General features: G+C 37.1%; 1 protein-coding gene across 2 annotated transcripts in view; it reads left to right on the forward strand.

Moving 5' to 3' along the window:
• The window catches only part of ZEB1 (zinc finger E-box binding homeobox 1), a 118,051-nt gene that overhangs the window by 84,630 nt on the left and 13,286 nt on the right, over nucleotides 1-20,135 (forward strand). Inside the window, exons 2-5 of one of the 2 annotated variants that reach the window (XM_041408481.1) lie at nucleotides 9,387-9,587; nucleotides 14,654-14,716; nucleotides 16,339-16,500; nucleotides 19,307-19,509. In XM_041408481.1, the coding sequence (XP_041264415.1) occupies nucleotides 9,387-9,587; nucleotides 14,654-14,716; nucleotides 16,339-16,500; nucleotides 19,307-19,509 (629 nt within the window). The remainder of the gene's footprint in view (nucleotides 1-9,386; nucleotides 9,588-14,653; nucleotides 14,717-16,338; nucleotides 16,501-19,306; nucleotides 19,510-20,135) is intronic. The other variant, XM_041408482.1, reaches the window with a different exon arrangement.

Genomic DNA, 20,135 nt, shown 5'->3' on the forward strand with positions numbered 1-20,135 from the left:
ACTGAAAGACTTCATTTTGCAAAGCTATAAACCTTGCCTTTTTAACACAGAAAAGCTGCAGAGTAATGAAGAGTCTCAAAGCAACATGGTGAAAATTATATTTTAAGTTACTTCACTCTAGGAGCCCTAGTAAGAGGAATATTTCAAAAGCATATATTTTTGTATTATGATTTAGGTATTCATTTCCAAATCTAACTTTAGGCTGTCAAACCTGAAAATACGTATGTAAGTATGTATCTGTATGTATACATATGTAAACAAATGTTTCCTGTGTTAAGGATTATTTTTGGACCAAGGCTCAACACCTGAAATGCTTCTGTGTGTACTCTTTGCTTCTCATCTCTGCACTCGTGTCTGTTCTACATACAGCTGAATTCTCATTTGAGCACTGGAGTGGATTTTTGGAGTTTCCTGCCCTTGGAGGATCTATACATTTGTAACAAGTAACACTCAGACATCAGTGGTGGCAAAACTTCCACCATGTCTGCCCGACTGGGAAGCCTTGAGCTCATCCTGCATTTCCAAATAGTACATGACCAAACCATCCTGTTCCAATGTCATTTTGCATGTAGGACTGAGTTACCTGAAAATGACTTGATGATAAGAACAAAGACAACCAAAAAGTTTTCTCACTGAGACATGGAATATTTGCCACATTTGCTCCAAGTGCCACTTATGTCATCTCGGAGTGTTGCCGAGCTGTAGCCATTACCCTTGTTCTGGGGAATTGGTCCTGACTTAGATCATCAGAATTTACTGCAGACTTTGCCATCGACATTGAGGGTCGGGGGTTTTTTTAGTGTCAAATGCTGACGGATTTTAAAACCATAATTTAAAATTGACAAGCAGAAAAATTCTGTTTACAACACTGATTTTAATGTGTGTTGGGTAAGCCAAGCCAAACATCCAATGTCTCTCTTGGTAAAGTATTTAGAGCACATTTTTCTGCAGTCTGCTTGCAAAGCATTTATTTTAAACTCAAAGTTTCTTTGAGTTGACCTGAAGAGCAAATGATCCAGTGCATGTGTATTGAGGTGATTTATATACCATAGTGCTTATTAAGATTCTTGAATTTTGTGGGTTTTAATGTGTTGGATTATTCAGTCAAAGTGTGTCAAGCTGCATTTGACTAGAATTCAGTTAAGAGGTGTAAAGCTATTTTGAAAGAGGTTTTTATTAGTTAAACAAAATTATCAGAAATGTGCTTGGTACATATAAATATTTAGACTTATATTTTTCCAACTATTCATATATTTATATAAACATGTGTGGGAGATGTAAGTTTGATCCCTTCAGGCAGAGGAAGGACTCAATCCAGTTTCCCCATTCTTGTGTGAGCACACTCACATGTGTATATATCTACACAAATATAAATCACCACAAGTTAAACTTTTTACATGAAAGCTATTTCTGCTCTCCACAGTCATAGCACATATACTGTTCTTAAAAGCAGATTGACTTTTCTGAAAATTGAGAGTTTGTTCTTAAATTAAATTTTAAATTGATTGTTTCAGAAACTAATCTTTGGCATGGTTTTTGTTCCTGAACAATTTAACTGAGGGTATAATACATTTTCTTCATTCTTTGCACGTAATGAGATTGTGTATTTTTACTGAATTCAACAGGCTACCTAATGGAATGTTTTTTGCTGCTTCCACTCTCCTCTGTAATGCTGCTGGCCATCCCAGTGCTACTAGGAAATCACCCTGCTGCCTGGTGGAGCCAGTGACATGAGCGTGAAGCAGCAAATATTTTCACTAAGGGTTTCTTGTACTTGTTTGGGGAAATAATGACAGTGTTTCCACATTGTCAAGCCAGTAGTATGGCAGGTAAAATTCTAGATGAATAAAAGTGAAGCAGTGTATGTTGAGAAAGGGTCCTGTGGTGGGTCCTGAGCTGATTGTTACCATTCAGGAATAGCACTCCTGGGTTTACAGATAATAAACCTTTAGTAATGCGAGTTTAATTACTTGTGGAAGTCAAGAAAACTCCTAGAAATATGACTGTGTTGTTAGAAAAGGGATAGAGAAGAAAACAGTGCATTGTCAAATAATAGATTTGAATCTGTTTGGGTGTGAAGTATCAAATATATGTTGTCAGATGAATGCTGAGTGCAGTTCTAGATTGTCACCTCTCCCCCTGCTAACACAGTGATGCAGCAGAACAGAAGGTCCAGAGAGGTGCAGCAAAAATGATCAGTGGAAAAACTTTTGTCTGAGTAACAAGTGAACCAAGACTCTTCACGTTGCAGGGGAGGGCAGTGCTATGATTTGTATAAAATCATAGACAGCACAGAGCACACAAGGAGGGCACACAATGGACACCCACTGCATGTAGTGCAGAGCAGGTTCAAAATCAACAGAAGAAACTTATTCTGCCAGAACAGAAACTTCTTCACAGAAGAAACTTATTCACACAGAGCTGTGAAACTGCGTGCCTCAGACTAATGTGGATGTAGCCGCATTTCTCTTCACAGAGAAAAGCAAGGACAATTTTTCCCAAAGATTTTCTGAAAAAGGCAGAAAGAAGCGTCAGAGAAGAGAAAAACAATTCTTATCTCTACTCTCTACTCTTGTTATTTTACAGAAAGAAGCTTCAGAGAAGAGAACAACAATTCTTATCTCTACTCTTGTTATTTTGCACGTGTGAAATGTGTTAAGATATTGTTTACTTGAAGTAATTTCTTAATTAGATTCTACTAAAGATTGTTTTGTTTCTTTATCTAATCAATCAAAATTGTGTCTTAACTGTCAGGAGACAGTCATGAGTTTTCTTCAGTATCTTTTAGTATTCTTTAGTATTCTTTATGGTATAGATATAGTATAGTATAGTATAATATAATATAACATAGTTTTAGTAAAGCGAATGTTCAGCATTCCGAAGCCTTAGAGTCAGATACCAATCATTCCCATGACAGGAGCGCCCTACTTTTACTAAATGTGGATGCCAAAATTTTCATGAATTCAAGAAGTAAGCAGGCAAATTCACAGAAAATTAAGCTCTTGGGTATGAAGACAACACAAGTCATTTAGGAATTCCAGAAGCCAGAAAATTCCAAGCAGAGAATTTTAGTAGAAGCATGAGCATATACCTTCTTTTTTCTTAAGCTCTTTCTCGTGTTTCTGCTTCAGATGATAGCATGGTTCTGTGTATATTATTGCATGTCAATTGTATGTATTAAACTGAGAGGAAAAATATGAAAATAACGTAAAAGTCTATGCAGCTTATCAGTGGATAGTTGAAAGTATGTCATTTCATTCAGGAGTAGTAACAAAATTAATAGTGTACCCTGAAATCTAAGTATAAAAAACTGAATGCTAAATGACTAGGTTTCAGACTTCACAACATATTTTGCGTAAATATTGCACTAGATCTAAATAATATATAGGAGCAGATTTTCAGGTGGGCTGACAAAGAGTAAATGGTTTCCAAGAGATGATTGTAGGCTGTCAGAGCAGAAATCCATGAACCCAGAATGAACTTCAGAGAGCACAGGAGTTGTTCCAGTCTGTAGAATCAAACCTTTCTTTCTAGGAGAATTCATGCATGAGCATTCACAGCTTTTTTTTTTAAGAGCTTTTAGAAGTAGGATTTCTAAAAGATCAGAATCTCTCACACCTGTTCTACATCCCCTGCCAGTTCAGTTTTGAGATGCTGAGCTCACACAATTCAGATGTGTTAGTTACGTGTTCAACATCTTAAAAAATGCTGCAGTGTTTGTTGAACTCACAAATTCTTAAAAGTTGGGGGTTTTTTTTCTTCAGTGGAAGTAGGTAGGATTTTTGGGATAAGTGTGGAGAGGTATACAAAGGACAGCTAGTAAGAATGCTGGACCAGATCCTGCATAAAAGACAGTGACCATTGTCAAGTATTGAGCAAAAGGTTTTAGCAGGTTCAAAGCAGCCTTCCAGATCCCAGTACTACGTGTTAGGCATTTTGCCTTAGTTCTGTGGAATTCTGTCCTCTTTTTAGTGCAGTTCTGTCCTCTTGCCACCTGATCTCAAATCATTTTGATGCATATTCCACCACATGTTTTTATCTTGTTGAGTGACATCAACTTGATTGTGTCATTCCTTGTATTGGGAATGTTATCTTTTATGTCATCTAATGATTCTGGGGGCAGGTCTGGGTGGGGCAGTGGTGAGCAGGTAACTGGTGAGAGCTTTATAAGAAGCTTTCCTTTCATTGCCACCCAGGTGGCAATAATAATAATTGTATTTTTGGAGACTCACCCATTCTGTTATGGAAACAGTGAATCCCACAGTCTTTCATCACAACAATCTTGGTGTTCACCTTGAATTTCCTGGTTTTACTGATTTTAAATCAGCAACTAGCAATTTTTTCCTTTCAAATATCATGTTTGATTTGATTAGACATATGTATCATGGTTGCCCACCTGTACTCAACCAGCAAAATAATATATATCTCTGTTTTAGCTCTTTAATCACTACTTGCATCTGAGCACATTTCTTTTTTAATTAGAATTGTGCAATGTCATACATCTGCTTTGCGTTTAGGACTGTAAAAATCCAGAAAGTGCAGCTCATTTGCTGCAGTTCATTTTGCAGTCATTTGTTCTTAGAGCAAGGAAAATTTCAACTATAGCTAGTGATTTTTTCTTTATGAATCAGGATACTGTATCAAGAAAGTGATCAAGAGGAGAAAAAGTAATTATGATTCATAAAATGTATTTTTAATTGCTCTTTCATAATTATTTGAGATCTTATATAGTAATGATATGAAAATTGGTTTCATTGAATAAATATTTTGTCTTCAATGTAATTTATGTTTTGAGGCTTTCTATAAATCTATGAAAGTAAAGCTGAAATTAATAATTAAACTTTAATAATGTAAAATTTTGCTAAAGTGTCTTACTGTACATTGAACAGAATAGGCCCGTGTGTGTGTCATACATCATGCCTGCTTGTCTGGTGACCTGTCTTCAGCTGATTACAGCCATGGCTTATGACTGTAGCTTTTAGTTATCTTGATAAGACACCCCTCAGTGGTCTGCTGCTTGTCCCCTGCGGCTGATGGCCGTCCCTGGAGCTGTGGTGGCCGAGGGTGACGTAACCTCTCTAATTGTCCTTGCTTTTCACAGAGCAATGTCTCATCGTGGAGACACTGACTGCTGGTGGTGCCAGATTTCTGTGATCCAGGCTGAATTATTTTATTTAGCTAGTCACTACTTATAAATGACATTAGCTGAAAGTAAACAGTACTGAAGTCTGAAATAGTTGTGGCTCCTTCACTGGGAAGCTGTAACTGTTCCAGGCAAGGCTTTATGTGTGTTTTATTTTCTGCATGGAATATTTTGCCAAATTAGAAGCCCCTTGAAGCCATCATTTATGTATAGTCAATTTAATTTCTTTCAGAGATTGTAAGCAGTTGTCTCTACGTATTGCTTTTGTATTGAATATACTTCAATCTTTATCCAAAAAGGTTTACTGAAATTTATTCGTCCCAACTTCAGCAGCTACTGTGGCGCCAGGCATTGAACAAGGCTTGTGAGCTTGCTGTCCTCTTCTTTCAGTGGTCACTATTCTGAGGAAACATCAAGAACAAAAGGAGAAAGCACACAAAATTACATACAGATAGGGAAGGTTTAAATTTGGCTGTAGGCCTGAACTGAAGAAAGGAAAGGGGGAGGATGATTTCCTCTGGAATTGAATGCCAGATGCCATAGTTCCTATCAAACATGGAGCCAAAATCTGTCTGAGCAAATGGAGGCAGCAGCTTCCTACTGCCACCCATTCGTCTTGTAGGGTGCCAGGAGCAAATCTGCATTGCTAAAGCTAAGATTTGCAGCCATGAAGGTATCAGTATGGTATCATGTAATGGGATTTTGATTTTAATTTTAATTAGCTAAAAATACAGTAAATTACAGGGTTTGATTGTGTTTTTTTAACCATTGTTTCCATTAAAGAGTGTTAATACATTCTTTGAAATCAAACACTTGACTCTGAAAGCCGAGCATTCAAAAAAAGTTGGAGAATGTTGAAATGAAGATTGTTCAAACTGTTTTAATTTGTCTCTTGCATGTATGCATAACGATAAGATCTTTAATTATGTGATCACATAATTTTTTCACAGGAGGGATGCTGCCCAGAGAATAAATCAGGGGTGTTTATTAAAGGAAGCTGTTGCCTCCAGAACCCTTGCTTAATTGCTGGAAAGCAGAGTAATTTAAGTAGTGGGCTGCAGGAACTAAAAACATTCTCTCCAGGGCATTTGAAAGCTCCACAGAAAGACTAGATTTTACTTTCTCCTTTTGAAAGAGGTTTTATGTGATTCTGGAAGGTCACTTATTTGGAAGTGGTCTCTATGTTTCTAGTTGCTGTGGCACACGGGCCAAGGTACCTGGGCTCTGGGCACAGCTGCATTTGGAATGAGCACAAGTGTGCTTTGAATGTATAAAACACTGTATGAATGCAAAGTCCTCTGAAAAGTACAGCCTGGAGTGCCCTGCACTGACGTGGCAATGCCAGGATTGCCAGGAGACTTTTCTGGATTTTAAGCAGCCAGGTTCTAATCTCCAAAATGGAGACAGCATCACCCTACTACAGTTCAGTTAATTATATGTTTTGAAGCATTCTTTCTGAATACTATGTAAGGGAATTACATAGAATATAAAAGATGTCATCATATAATTGTACAATTAATAGTTACAATATATTGCATATAAGCATATGCCATACATTCCATATAATATGGAATCCCATTCTGGCTAGCATCCCGTAAGGGAAGCTTTGGGAACACTGCTGGCTGAAAGGAATAAGAAGTATGAGCAATCCCTTCGCAATCTAAACAAATGAGGCAGAAGGCTACAAATACTCAGTTCACTCCATAAAACTGAGCATTCCCTTTGTATTTGCTATTACTGCACTAGATGAGGCAAGGATCTTGCAGAAGGAAAGCATCATGTAATAATTTAGTTAAAATTATGTGTAGATATGTGAGTGCTTCTGTCATTTTAAGTGCTTGACTTTCTGCTGTGTTTGGTGATGGGTTGCCTGGCTGCCCCAAATGTGCTAAGACCTTTTAGATGCAGCTTTGGCAGATTTATTTTCCCCAAAGCATTTTGGGGAGAGGAAAGAAAAAAATGTTAGAACCAGGTTTCTTTTCTGCTTTATTGTCTTGCCTTTTTGACAACTGATTTTTAATGGAAGAAACGGAAATCCTGAAGACCAGTTGTTCCTTGCTTTTTATAAGGAAGGAGGAGTTTTTAACTTTTGCAGAGTTGGAACTTGAGTATTGTGAGGATGTATGGAAATGTTTCAAGGTGAAGAGAGCCATAATGAATATATTTTAGAAAGAAGAAACATTTTTTCTTCATGAGTTGAATTCTTGAAGACAAACCGATTATAGTTTTGTTTTCCATAAAACCACTCTAAGTCTAATATAAGGAATGCCACTTAATTTCCCAAACTAAACAGGAAATTTATTTTTAAAAAATAAAGTATTCATTATCTACATCTGAACTTATCCCTATAAATTTTGATCCCTGCTCTTAAATATCTCTTTTATGTGTGGCAAATGTAAATATGTTGTTATTTTGTATTAATAATACTCTGCATCTAAGCCTCAGAGTAAAACCCAATCAAGAGAAAAGGCTAAAATTATTTTCTGCTTCCTCTTGTTTTAAGTCTGTTCTGACACTTTTTTAAAGTTGCATTTGCCATTTCTCAGGAGAATAAATTCATAAATCTCATCTGCTTTGGTGAGGGAATTTGTCTCCTATATTTGTATGTCTTCTGTATCACACAGTATTATAGCATCACTTACAGAAGCTATTTTACTTTGCAAAATCAGTTAGAGGATATTAAGTGAGTATCAATTTATCAATTGGAATGGACCAGATACTAGTTTTTAGGCAATTTGCCTAAATTTGCTGTTTTAGAAGATGTCAATACCATGAGTAGTAGGGAGTTACTGCATTTTTCAAATAGCAGTCTGTAAAATATGGAAACATTGAATGATTGTTTTAAATTGAAAAGGCTCTTTTGTCATTCTCATGCATGTTTTAGATGATACATTTTTCTCCTGAATTGGAAGGAAATGAGATAGTAGCCTATCTGTTCATAATATTATTCACTTTTCCTGGTTACATGCATTTTTAAATGACTAAAATATCTACTTTAAGAAAAAAAAAAAAAAAGGAAGAGCTAACTTCAGAAGAGCAGGAGTCTGGCTTGCTGTTTATCTACTTTAATAGGCAGTATTTCACATGAAAGAATCAGTCTGGCTTCTTGTGAACTAACAGTGACAGGATGCAGGTATCATAAAGACCATGCTTATGTGCCTCCCAGGTGTAATTCTGATAACCACTGAAGGAGTGCTGCAGCCAAGTCTTGTTGGTTTATCCGTCTATAAATTTATTCTCTTTCTTAGACTGTATTTGAAGCATTTTAGTAAGAAGTTCAAACTTGGCAGTGAAGAAATAATACCAATGTAGATCTGTTTCATAGTTTAACTTCAGTATGAGTAACAAGGCATTTAAACAGATTGTGAAAGTAATTTTTTCTTAATACAGTTTGCTTACAATTCCTTACATTTTAAGCTGAAATGACCGTAACTGATCTTTTGTGCCTTCAAATGAAGACTGTTTTAATAATAATCTGCTCACATATGACAGACACATGCATATTGTCATGTAAACCTTTGTCCAAAGACTGGCAATATGTTCTCCAGGCTAAGAAAGTACACTTATTACCTTTTCATGGTAACTGGGCAAATATTATGTGTGATTCTCTATCTAAGTGATATCTGTAATTTTTCCTTTCACATTCATCCTGCTGAGTCTTTAATGGGTGTAACTGCAAGAGCATTTTAGCTTGGATCAGGAGCACTTAGGCCATAGCCATTCTGAAGTCATTATTGTTCCCACTTGTTTCCCTGTGATTCCCACAGCTGGAGTGTGGGGTGCCATTGGTTACAGGAGGAGGCAGTGGGAAGCAGGCTGGGGAGCACACAGTGTGTGCCTGCAGGGAAGGGCTGGCTCCGTGGGACCCCGAGAGCAGCTGGGTGCCTTCTCTGAAGGGTGCTCAACCTGTGGCCACGGGGTCTTCAGTGCCATAATAACCATAAATGAGACACACAGCAGTGCTGGCATCCACATTGGAGTGATCCAGATGGAATTCTGTTGCTCCACTGTGGCTCCAACTCTGGAGTTGCCTGCTGCCTTCCCTTGTGCAGCCTCATATTGGGTGTGCACAGTGAGAGGCGCTGGGAGCCCAGGAGCTGTCAGGTGCTCCTGGTGTGCCAACATTACAGCCAAGCTGCTGACAAGGCAGTGCCATCCCCATGGGCAAGAGCAAGAAGCAATGTGACCCCATGCCATCAGTTAACAGTATGTTGATCAGTATTTTGTTTTTGTCTCTCCACAGTCACCAATTATAACAATGTGGTAGAAGGAAACTCAGACTCAGATGATGAAGATAAATTGCATATAGTGGAAGAGGAAAGTGTAACGGATGCAGCAGACTGTGATGCTAGTGTGCCAGAAGATGACTTGCCAACGGACCACATAGTGTTACCAGAAAACAGTGAAAGGGACGGGAGTACAAACACTTGTTGGGAAGATGAAGGTATGTTCATTTCTACTGATGATACTATGTAAACAAAGTTTTCTACAATGAAGATTCAATAGAACTTTTTTGGCCCCTTTATTACTGAAATAACATGTAAGATTTACAATCAAAAAAGATATAACATATTTTTATAACATATTTATTATACCATACTACATGTTCTTCATTTATTATTTGAAGCAGATTCAGAGGTGCATTAATTCTGTTGGCATTGTTTATCAGGAGCTTCCAGACTGTAGATGTAGCATTCCAAAGGCTGATTAAAGACTAGTTACTTGGTCTTGGTTTTTTCAAGTCTTTGCCTGGCAGGTTTCTGCTAGAGCTCCTTGTAAGGTTCAGGATTGGCTCAGCTTGGGGAGTAAGCAGTAAACAAAAAACTTGAAAAAAATCAGATGTTAATTTCTCTCTTTTTCACAGAAAAAGTAATTTTTAGATTATTAGTTTTAGAATTGGCTATGTAAGTCATAATGAATCATTATTTTGAAAATACTGGAACAAGGTAAGTGTTGCACATATTATGCAGAAGGTTTAGAACCTGAAAATTTTAAGCAGACAGGAAATGGGCCTTTTTTTACTGTGGAATCAGATACTGAGTTTCATAATATCACACAGCATGCTTACTTTTGAGCCAAATTGGGATAAATGCATAAATTAGTGGAATTTACTGTGGAGTTTGGCCTTAATGCCCTGAAAGATACAGAATATTTTTCAGCATATCTGAACTCCAGCCACAATTCCTAGCATCCACCTTTTAACACTGGTGGTTTAATACACAGTGCATGACCTCTCATCTAAATAAATGAAAAGCAGTCATATGGCCCCCAACTGCAGTCCAGCTGAGAGCTCAAAGAATAGCATCAGCTCAGCCTGTTTTTACATAGCTGCTACTGCCAAGGTATGCTGTGCTGGGAAATGAGTATTTTGGAGCTAAATTATTGGGTAGGTAATTGTCTTAGTTCTCCTGTAATGTCTTTGCTCTCCTGCAGGCTTCAGGAATTGTGGTTACATTAAAGTGGGCTCTGGGTAGACTTGAACCCTTCGAACACAGGTGTAGGAAATCTGAAAAGGGGAAGGAGGAAGAGCACTGGCTCCCAGACATTTGTGTTCAAGACGTCTTGGACTGGATGTCTTCTGGATATGTACCCATCACACAGCATCTCGGGCTACTTTGAGGGTTTTCAGGGCTCTAGACATGTGATGCCATCTTTTTTGACTCCTTGTGTGAAATACACCATTTTTAACCTTTAAAAATTTGTTTGCTAAAATTCTAACTTCTCTTTAATGTTAAATTCTTCTGTGGTTGAAGATTTGAAATGTAAGCAATGTTTCTCTGCTTTGGAGTCTGCTAATGAAGACAAAATTTCTTTGGTAGCCAGACAAAAGATTAATCAATTGACATACAAACTTGCTCAACAACCACAAATTTGCTCTGTAAAAATTATATATTCTGAAGCCTCTTTTGTAACAGTCTGGAAGAGTTTTTAATTTGATAACAGGGGTTTTTTTTTAATAAGTAGTTGAAATTTCTGGCAATGGCTATATGAGAAAAGTGAGGCTACATTAGGTTTTATGGAGCTTTGATTTGCTAGGTAGAATACTGTTTACTCTTTTGATAGCTTTCCTAGAAGGAAAGGTATGAGCTGAAAATCACCTCATCAGTCTTGGCTACATGTTAGAAATATGAAGAGGGAGGTACTGAATACATGATCTTGCATACAGGGAAATGTTCTGGGGTAGATGGTGTGCAACTATCTTCAAGACTGGTGATTATCTTTAGAAAAATATACTCTACAGCAGTTTTAGTAAGTTGTGTTTCATCAGTGAAGTAGTACTCAGTAGTTCTGGGTTTAGCTGAACTTGACAGAATGAGTTTTTTGCATATTTATTCTGTTCATGAATTGCCAAGAATAGAAACAACACACATAACATTTCTGTATCAGATTAGTTTCCTTCCGTTTCCAGTCATTCTAACTGAATTTCTAAAAGACCCTAGGAACAGGTGTTTTAAATATAAGGTGTGTTTCTCAAGAGGTTTAACTGAAACAGTCCTATGGGTTTAAAAAAGTGAACCACGTGTATCCTGTACATGTTGTTGACAGTGTGCCAGCATTCATGTGTGCAATGATTCTGTAATATGATTTTTCTTTGCTTTAGTTAGAAGTAAAAGCTATGCTACAATTAAAAGAAAAAGAAAAAAAAAAGGAGGAGTTAAACTTACTGCAATAATGCTCTTAAAAGAGCATTAGTATGTACTATAAGTATTTAGCAAACCTGGAGGTTTCAGGACTGGAGCTAAGATATCTTTGAAAAAAATATAAATATGTTTTATGTTTATGCACTTTCTGGAATTCAGAAATTCCTTTAAGTCATCAAATTTTAGCTTGAGCCTATATGCTCAAAAGTGTGTGCTGGCATTTGGTGGGTTGTGTGTGGCATGTTTTTGATCAAAAAGCAAACAACCAATCAATCCTGCAAGCTGTATATAGTGCTTGCTACATGAATATCAGAAAATTAGCTCTGAAGAATTTAAATTAGAAGCTCTCTGGATGGACTTCGGAATTTATTTCCTTCTCTGAAGATAAAGACTGCAGTGGAAATTTCAGTGAAGTTTGTCTTTCTGCCTACAGCCAAAATTTCCACTTTGCTACTGGTTTCAATTTGATCAGTTATCTTAGCCATGCAGAGATCTTTACTGTCAGCCAATGTCAGTAGTTGTCAGGCATGTCTGCTGCTAGTTAACACTGTTCCCTGTCGTCTGAAAATCATCAGCATTTAACCCTGGGAAGCCCCACTGTGTCTCTTAGCAGTAGCTCATAAGCAGTGATGAGATGTAGAAGCCCAAGAACTTGTTTTACAGCTATCTGGTATGTCCAGCTGCAATACCAGGATGGATACTCATGACCTAGATGCTATTTGTGGAGACCTCTATTTGGGCTGTCATTTAGCAGGTAGCTTGGATTTCCTCTGGAACTCAGAGCTGTGACTTCTGCTTGGTGGAACAGTGTCTTAAGGTCTCTTCCCCCATCACCACATCCCACATCCCACATCACATCCCATTCCGTTGTTTCCCAGCTGTGATAACTGGGCTTCTGAGGGCACAATTGCAACGTTGCCTGTATTTGTGGACCGTACGCAGCTATAAAGATGTATATCTATTTAATATTTTTCAAATTATTAATTATTCCTACAGCATTTCCCTGTGGAAAAGGGTTTCTCCCTGTCTTATACCCTGCTTTTAGTCATTGGGAAAAGAACAGTGCCAACAGAGATTAGGATTTTTAGAATTGAGAGGGAGTTTAGCTTCACCAGATTAATCTGTAATTCCATAAATTCCTTTACATTCTCTTGGGAAGCATAAATTTTATTTGTAATGAAGCCAGTGGAATTTACTGGAGACCATGTAATTTAAATTTCCAGAGTAATAACTTACTGATTGATATCCCCCCTCATGTAGATCATATTTCATAATGGAGAAAAATCACAACCGTCAAAAACCCTCCTTTAAAGGAAAACAACGGGTTTGTATTGTGTTTGATTTCAAGAAATTAAATTTTAGGTTTAAATTTGCTTCGCGTCCAGTTGTCCATCTTACAAACTCTGAACCAAGTCTGGTACCATGACCCAAAATCTGAGGGAGTTTTTTAGATGTCAGTTGAAATTAAGTTAAGATTAGAGAGTTGCAGTTTCCTTTTAAACACATTTCTTGTGTAAAGTAAGAATGTGTTTGAATTGTCACTATTTGCAGATACCTTGGGTCTGTGAGCTTTGGTCAAAGTAGGAAGAATTAAGCTTTTCCTTTGAGGAAGCTGGTATTATTTGAGAACTTAAAATTTCTCCTAGGATTTATCATCTTCCTTCTATAAAGGAGAAATTGGCTTCTTCTGTAATTAAAAAGCTGGAATGTTCTGGGTTTTTCACTTGCCAACCTAAAGGATTTCTTCCTGCGCTGAAGTGAAGTAACAGAAGTGTAACAGTCGCCATTTCAGGTCAGAGCAGCTGTGTGCTCTAACCTTCTGCATCACCTAGAAGGCTTTTTCTAGAGTGTAGGTCTGAAGCATCCAAGGATCCCATAATGAAACTATAAAATTACACTTCAGTTTCCCATCTATTGGCATAGCATAGTACTGATAAAGAGCAAACCAAGCAATGTAGCTCTCCTGTGTACTCCTGCCATGAGCCAGATACCGACAGAAATGTCAGCAGTGGCTTTTCCTGTGGGAGCTTCCCAGTCTGTGCTAACCAATGAACCGAAATGAAGAACAACTTGGCTGTTTATTGATTTGCACCAACAACCTGTTGGTGCAAATTAGAGTTAAAACTTCCATGCTGCATCCTTGAGGGCTGCAGCTCAGCAGAGCTGGCAGAGCTGGGGCAGCAGGTTGGCTCCGCAGCGCTGGCTCTGCGGACTCATACCGAGTATTGGAATCGATACGTGAAGCATATCTGCAGTGCACGGTTGTTCTGAAGGGGGAGCACGTGATTAAAATCCTTTTTTGTTTTTTAATTTTTTAAGGCAATCACAGCCTTAAGTGGTTTCCAGATCATTTGCAAGAAAGAGAACACATCAGGTTGCTGTTTGCAGGCATTACCAGCAAATTATCAATCATTTCTGAAAACCACTAATTGGACAAAATAACATAACTGCATTTGTTTTATGATGCTCTGATTTCTGGAAATTATATTCCAGTGTATCAGATGGCTGCATTTGTAGATGGGGTCACTTAAGGAGCTGACTCTCTATTTGCTGGTGAAACACACTGTCCATGGTTTACCTCTCCTCACATAATGGTCAGTGTTTAGTATTGCTTCCTTTTTAGGTTTGGTTTTCTTAAGTATGAAATATCTTTGTGGTTCAGCTGATCACACACTGCTGAAATAATGTCCCATCCATATTTCTGAAAGAACATTGTGTTTAAATGCACTTCTAAACAAGACAGAAATGGAAAGCACTGATGAAGAAATAACTCAAGTATATTAAGTTGTTGGCGTGCATGTGGCTTTTGTTGTTGTTTTGCGAGGTTTTCTTTAAATATTCATTCTTTTTGTGAAATGTGCTATTTCAGCTGGAAAAGAAAGAAAGGAAATCCTGGGGCCTGAAGCTCAGACAGATGAAATTGGATGTACAGGTATTTCTTTGTTAATCTGAGTTCCTTATTCATAAAGTGCTATTGAATTTTAGTTAGGTATCATTGCAAAAGCTTTGCAATTCTCCCACCTCTGTTTGTAAAAGTGCTTTGGTTTTCCATGCTAGAGGTCTTAAACTGTAAAAGCTGTTTTAGGTGAGGAAAACAGTCTGGGCATCTTTTGGTGTCCAGGTTCCAGAGGTGTAGGTGACCAGTGACACAGAGCAGCCCTCCCTCCCAAGGACTGACCGTTCAGCCCCAGCAGCGCCGTGTTTCCGAAGGGCAGAACAAGGAATAGCAATGATCTTACATGTAAAGTCAACAGGTAGTGTTTTAAACTATGAAGAAGTATACAAAAATAGACTTAAGCTAATAGTTTATTTTATTATCCACTCCTCTTCTTGGACTGATTACACAGAAGGCAAAATAAAATTTGTACTTCAGTTTCAGACTCAAACAAAAACAGATGGTTTGTTATTTTTTCCATTTCTCTGCTTGACAGAAGATTAATATATACCCCATCCAACTTCTTAATAGTTTGTGGAAGGTTTGTTTAATGCCCTTTACTAGATAGGTAGATAATATCAGAGTAAGTCTTATTTAAAAGCAAACCTACATCTAAACACATTGATATGTTTTAAACTCTAATTTCACACATTCTTTTCAGTTTCTATAAAGTCAGTTCTTGCCACATAAGTATAGAGAGCTGCATTATTCATTGCATTACAGTCTACCTGTGAGAGACTGCCTCATGTCATAAAAAGATTGTGTCAAATTGTAAATTGAGTATGTGACTTCACACTGAGAGATGAATCACAAAACTTCTCTTTCCTATTAAAAATATACCTCACATTAATAGTAGAGAACATCTGTAATGATTTAAGGTGCTGCAGGCAGAGCTTTCACAGCATGTTCCACCATGGTAAAAATAAACTCTATGAACAATGTATTTAGGCAAATACTCGGGATCAAATATTTATCATAGAAGCATTAAGTAAAATATTTAATTTATTATTTGCGAATTTTGTAATATAGTTGTTCATTGGGTTTTTCTCTTAAGTTTTTAAGTGGGAAATGTTGAAGGTTGTTAACTAGATCTGAAGCCTTTTTGGTAGCCATTTCCAACACCACAGAACAAGCCAGTCAGAGTTCAAGTTCACTGCATTTATCTGGCCAGGTTTTTACTGAGTTTAAATATCTTCTGATTTTGTGCTAATAAACAGCTATAAATAACATTAAAAATTGTGTTTTGAAGGCAACAAATGTACTTTTGCAAACACAGGAGACAAGATGGTAAACAGGGCTTCCAAGTACAAGGCCTAAATCATAATTAATGTTGCATTTAAGATTTTTAAGGAAATTGAGAAGAACAGCTAAATCTGAAATGATAAAATGTACTGAGTTAGGCAAACTGTGTTTTGTCAAGTTTTTAAATATCATTGTGCTACCAGTCCTTCCAAAACATGGCATAATCTGGCATCTTAAAGGACTTGACCTATGCTAGTATCTGTAAAGAGTTTTTAAATTCTTGGCTAGAGGGAGATTTGGCAATGTGAATTTCTGAATCTCATTTATGTTCTTTTTAAACTTAATTTTGTATCTTGTGTCTTGTTTCTCACACTTAGTGAAAGAAGATGAATGTGATTCTGATGCAGAGAATGAGCAAAACCATGACCCTAATGTTGAAGAATTCCTCCAGCAAGAAGATACAGCTGTTATCTACCCTGAAGCACCTGAGGAGGACCAGAGACAAGGCACGCCAGAAGCTAGTGGTCAGGATGAAAATGGTAAATATGTCATCAGTTCAGTTCTTATGAAATCAGTTGAACTCACTCCTTGACCCAAAACTTCTGCTGTGCTTAATAAGACAGCAGTGCATATACACACAACTATAGAGGGAAAAATTGTTAGTTAAATAATTGTAAGCAGATAGGATCATCATGCAGAAAACATTGCCACTTGATTTTGTAAACAAGACATGCACTGGGATTCACTTGTATGAGTACCTAAATGATAACCTAGTCATTGAAGAGAAAAGTTCATGCTTTCATAAATCCATTCAACATTCTTGTATGAAAGAACAGAATAAACATTTATTAAATAAAATAGAAGTAAAGCAAAATAGTACAATTTTATGTAAGAATAGCTTAAGGAGCGTTATAACATGTTTCTTTTATACTTCTAAACAAAGCTCCCAATAGGATCTATTAGATAGAATTTCTTTTATTGGGTAGCCAGTCTGTGACAGGCTTTTGGGGTTTTTTTTGCCTGAAAGAACAGTAGCAGAGAAAAAAGAAGCATTGTTGATACAAAAATGTTTATGTGAAACAAATCATGATGTGTTGTTATTTTTAAGGAGATGGTTTTTTCCTCTGAAGAAGTTTCATGCTTAAGGTGTTCTGTGTGAGACAAGAGGTTACACTTTGTTCATTTCTTCATCATGAAATATTTGAAGATGAATGCTGTTGAGATTGGTTTTGCATTCTGTGTTTTCTCAGCTTAGATAGCTTGTGTCAATTGGAGTATTTATGATTTTTCAAGAAAAAGTAAGAGCCTACATAAATGGTCAGGAATTGTGTTCTAGTTGTTTTAAGAAATCAATATAACTGAGCAAATAGATGTCATTGTAGCTGTAGTACTATACTGGAGTCTGAGGGAGAGTAGTGAAAGATGTAAAGATAACCTTTTTGTTCTGCTCCTCCAGAGATTTTATGCTGTTACAGATTTTACTTTAAAAAGTGCACTCATTAATTTAAGATTTTCATATGTGGTTGCAGTGACACATATTGTCAAGTTAGTTTTACAGACTTGTCATATGATTTCCATGTAATCATTAAAAATAGACATTTGTATTAATCATTTAAATTGGACCTATCCCAGTAACTTCACTGAGAAGTATTGTGAAGATCACAATGCTGAATAATAGTGTTTAGTGTTTTAATCATTTTGGAACAGAAAATGCCAAATATATAGTGCCATTTGGTAAACATGCATGCTTCCAAACTGGGAAAGTAGGCAAGAGAAGTGACAGAATTAGAGTTTTTTGTGATTTTGGGAAACTGTTTTCATTTCTCCATTTCCTCCAATGGAAATAGAATTTAAGTTAACGTGCTTTGACATTTCCACTGAGTTGTATTTGTGCTGAAATGGAGTATTCTTTATGTCACATGAGTTGAATTATAGATGGTAAAAAGAGAATTGAAGGGAAGTATACTTGGTCTACACATGCAGGGATGGCTTTCTAATCCAGGAAAAGCAGAAATGGATAGAACAACAAAACAATCCCTGTGGGTAGAGATTATTATGATCGTTACTATAGCAAGTGTAAAAGAACCTATTTGACAGAAAATGTGGTGATTTTCAGTAGTAAGGAAAAGTGATCTGATTGCTTTTCACTGTTGCAAAATCAGTGGCACATTCAGTAAAAATTAAGTTAGCAAATTCCACACAGACAGAATGAATAGCTACTTCATAGAACACATTACCAATCTGTGGTGGTAACTGCTGGAAGAGGTCATGAAGGTAAATAATTCAGAAGTACTTTCTAAAGTATTGGTTCATTTAATGAGCATTAATAATTCTTACAGTTCTGAAACTTAAAATGACAGCATGTACAAATGTGCCCTTTGTGCGTCAGAGCATAAAATGTTAATCATTAAAGACCTTCCACCTTTCTCATGCTCAGCACAGTGTGTAGGTGCATCATTTCAACATTTGCTTCCTGTTTGACTTGGAGCTAGGAAGAGTAGCATGGTCACTGGAGGTTGTCACACCTATTTGAACAAACCTTTATCAATAAATTTATAAAGAAGTATTTTTTTCAATCCTTTAAAAAACTAATTTTTCAAGGATTGAATGAGTTACTATGTGGAGGGCTATATATATGCTGGTAAGAAGGGATGGAGCTAAAACTTCGTAAATGGTGACTTCTTGAAATAGACATGTGTAATTAATATTTAGCTTCAATCTGGTTTCACTTTTCCCTGTACCATGCAGAAGTACTTTATGAAATCCAGCAAAATAGACCACATTAGACTCATATATATGACCACACATTTGATCTCTCTACTTTTTGTCCTGCAGACAGTATGTCCTACTAACACATACATATCTGTGAATCAATGAATGGTCATCTAGGTTCAACTTCCCTGAAATGAGCTGGGACATCTTCAACTTTATCTTGTTGCTCAGAACCCTGTCCAAGCTGGTCTGGAATATCTCCAGGAATGGGACATTTGCCACCCCTCTAGGAAACCTGTTGAAGTATTTGACCACCCTTATAATGAAAAAATTTTTCTTTGTATCTAGTCTCCATCTACCCTCTTTTGGTTTAAAACTATTCCTCCTTATCCTATCAGCATATTGTGTTGACTCTCTCCAAGGTGCATTGGAGCAACCATACCATAGTGTGGGAGCTTGCATAATCCCTGTGGAAAAAATCTAAATTATCACAAGTCCTTCTCTAAAAGAAATGGAGCTTCCAGCAGCTGCATGTTTTCTTACAGTAATAGGTGTAAATGTGAAGCCTGTTTGTTGCTGGTAGTAAGTTTGGAATTTGTTTATTTAAGTGTGGTGCCTTGTGTCTCCTGGTAGGAACACCTGACGCGTTTTCCCAGCTGCTCACCTGCCCGTACTGCGATCGCGGGTACAAGCGCTTTACCTCTCTGAAGGAACACATCAAATACCGCCATGAAAAAAACGAGGATAACTTCAGCTGCTCCTTGTGCAGTTACACGTTTGCGTACAGAACGCAGCTCGACCGCCACATGACATCACACAAATCAGGAAGAGACCCAGTAAGTGGCATTTGAATTAAGGGTTATTGTCCTCTCTAGCAACGCAGTGGTTTGTTATGTGGGCAGAATGTGCAGGGCGGGTAAACTGTTCACAGCAGATCATCTGTGTGCTGATGGTCCAGTCCCAGAGAGGACACTCAAGCTTGCTGCTCAAGTCAGGCTTTTTCTGTAGCTGGTCAAAAGTTGAGATCTCAATTCCTGTTTTCATTCATCTAGGCAGTAGGGTTGTTTTCAGAAGTGCTTTATTACATTTTTAGGTAATTTGTTGGTTTGGTTTTTTCTGTTCATTGGCTACCATTGCATAAAAATTATGACTTAAATCTAATTTCAAGCCTTTAATGAAACATTTCCATTTTTTTCATAAGTTCTGTTTGAATAATTCACAATTTACTGTAGCATTTTTGCCCTTAAGAAACAAACCATTGTGTTGCTTGAACTATGAGGTACAGTTTTTAAATGCAATTCATGCTGTAAGACAATATACAAATAATTAGTGTTTAAAAGATGGTGTTAAATGTCCTAAATATGGTGTTAACTACTAAATGAAGCAGCAGAAAAAAGCTAAAAACGTTATGAGCTTGTTTTGTGTGGTTCATGGGTTGACCTGAGCGCATGGGTCCCTGGAA

Source organism: Onychostruthus taczanowskii, unplaced genomic scaffold (assembly GCF_017590055.1).
Source record: "Onychostruthus taczanowskii isolate IOZ18803 unplaced genomic scaffold, ASM1759005v1 scaffold3, whole genome shotgun sequence".
Classification (NCBI taxonomy): Eukaryota; Metazoa; Chordata; class Aves; order Passeriformes; family Passeridae; genus Onychostruthus; species Onychostruthus taczanowskii.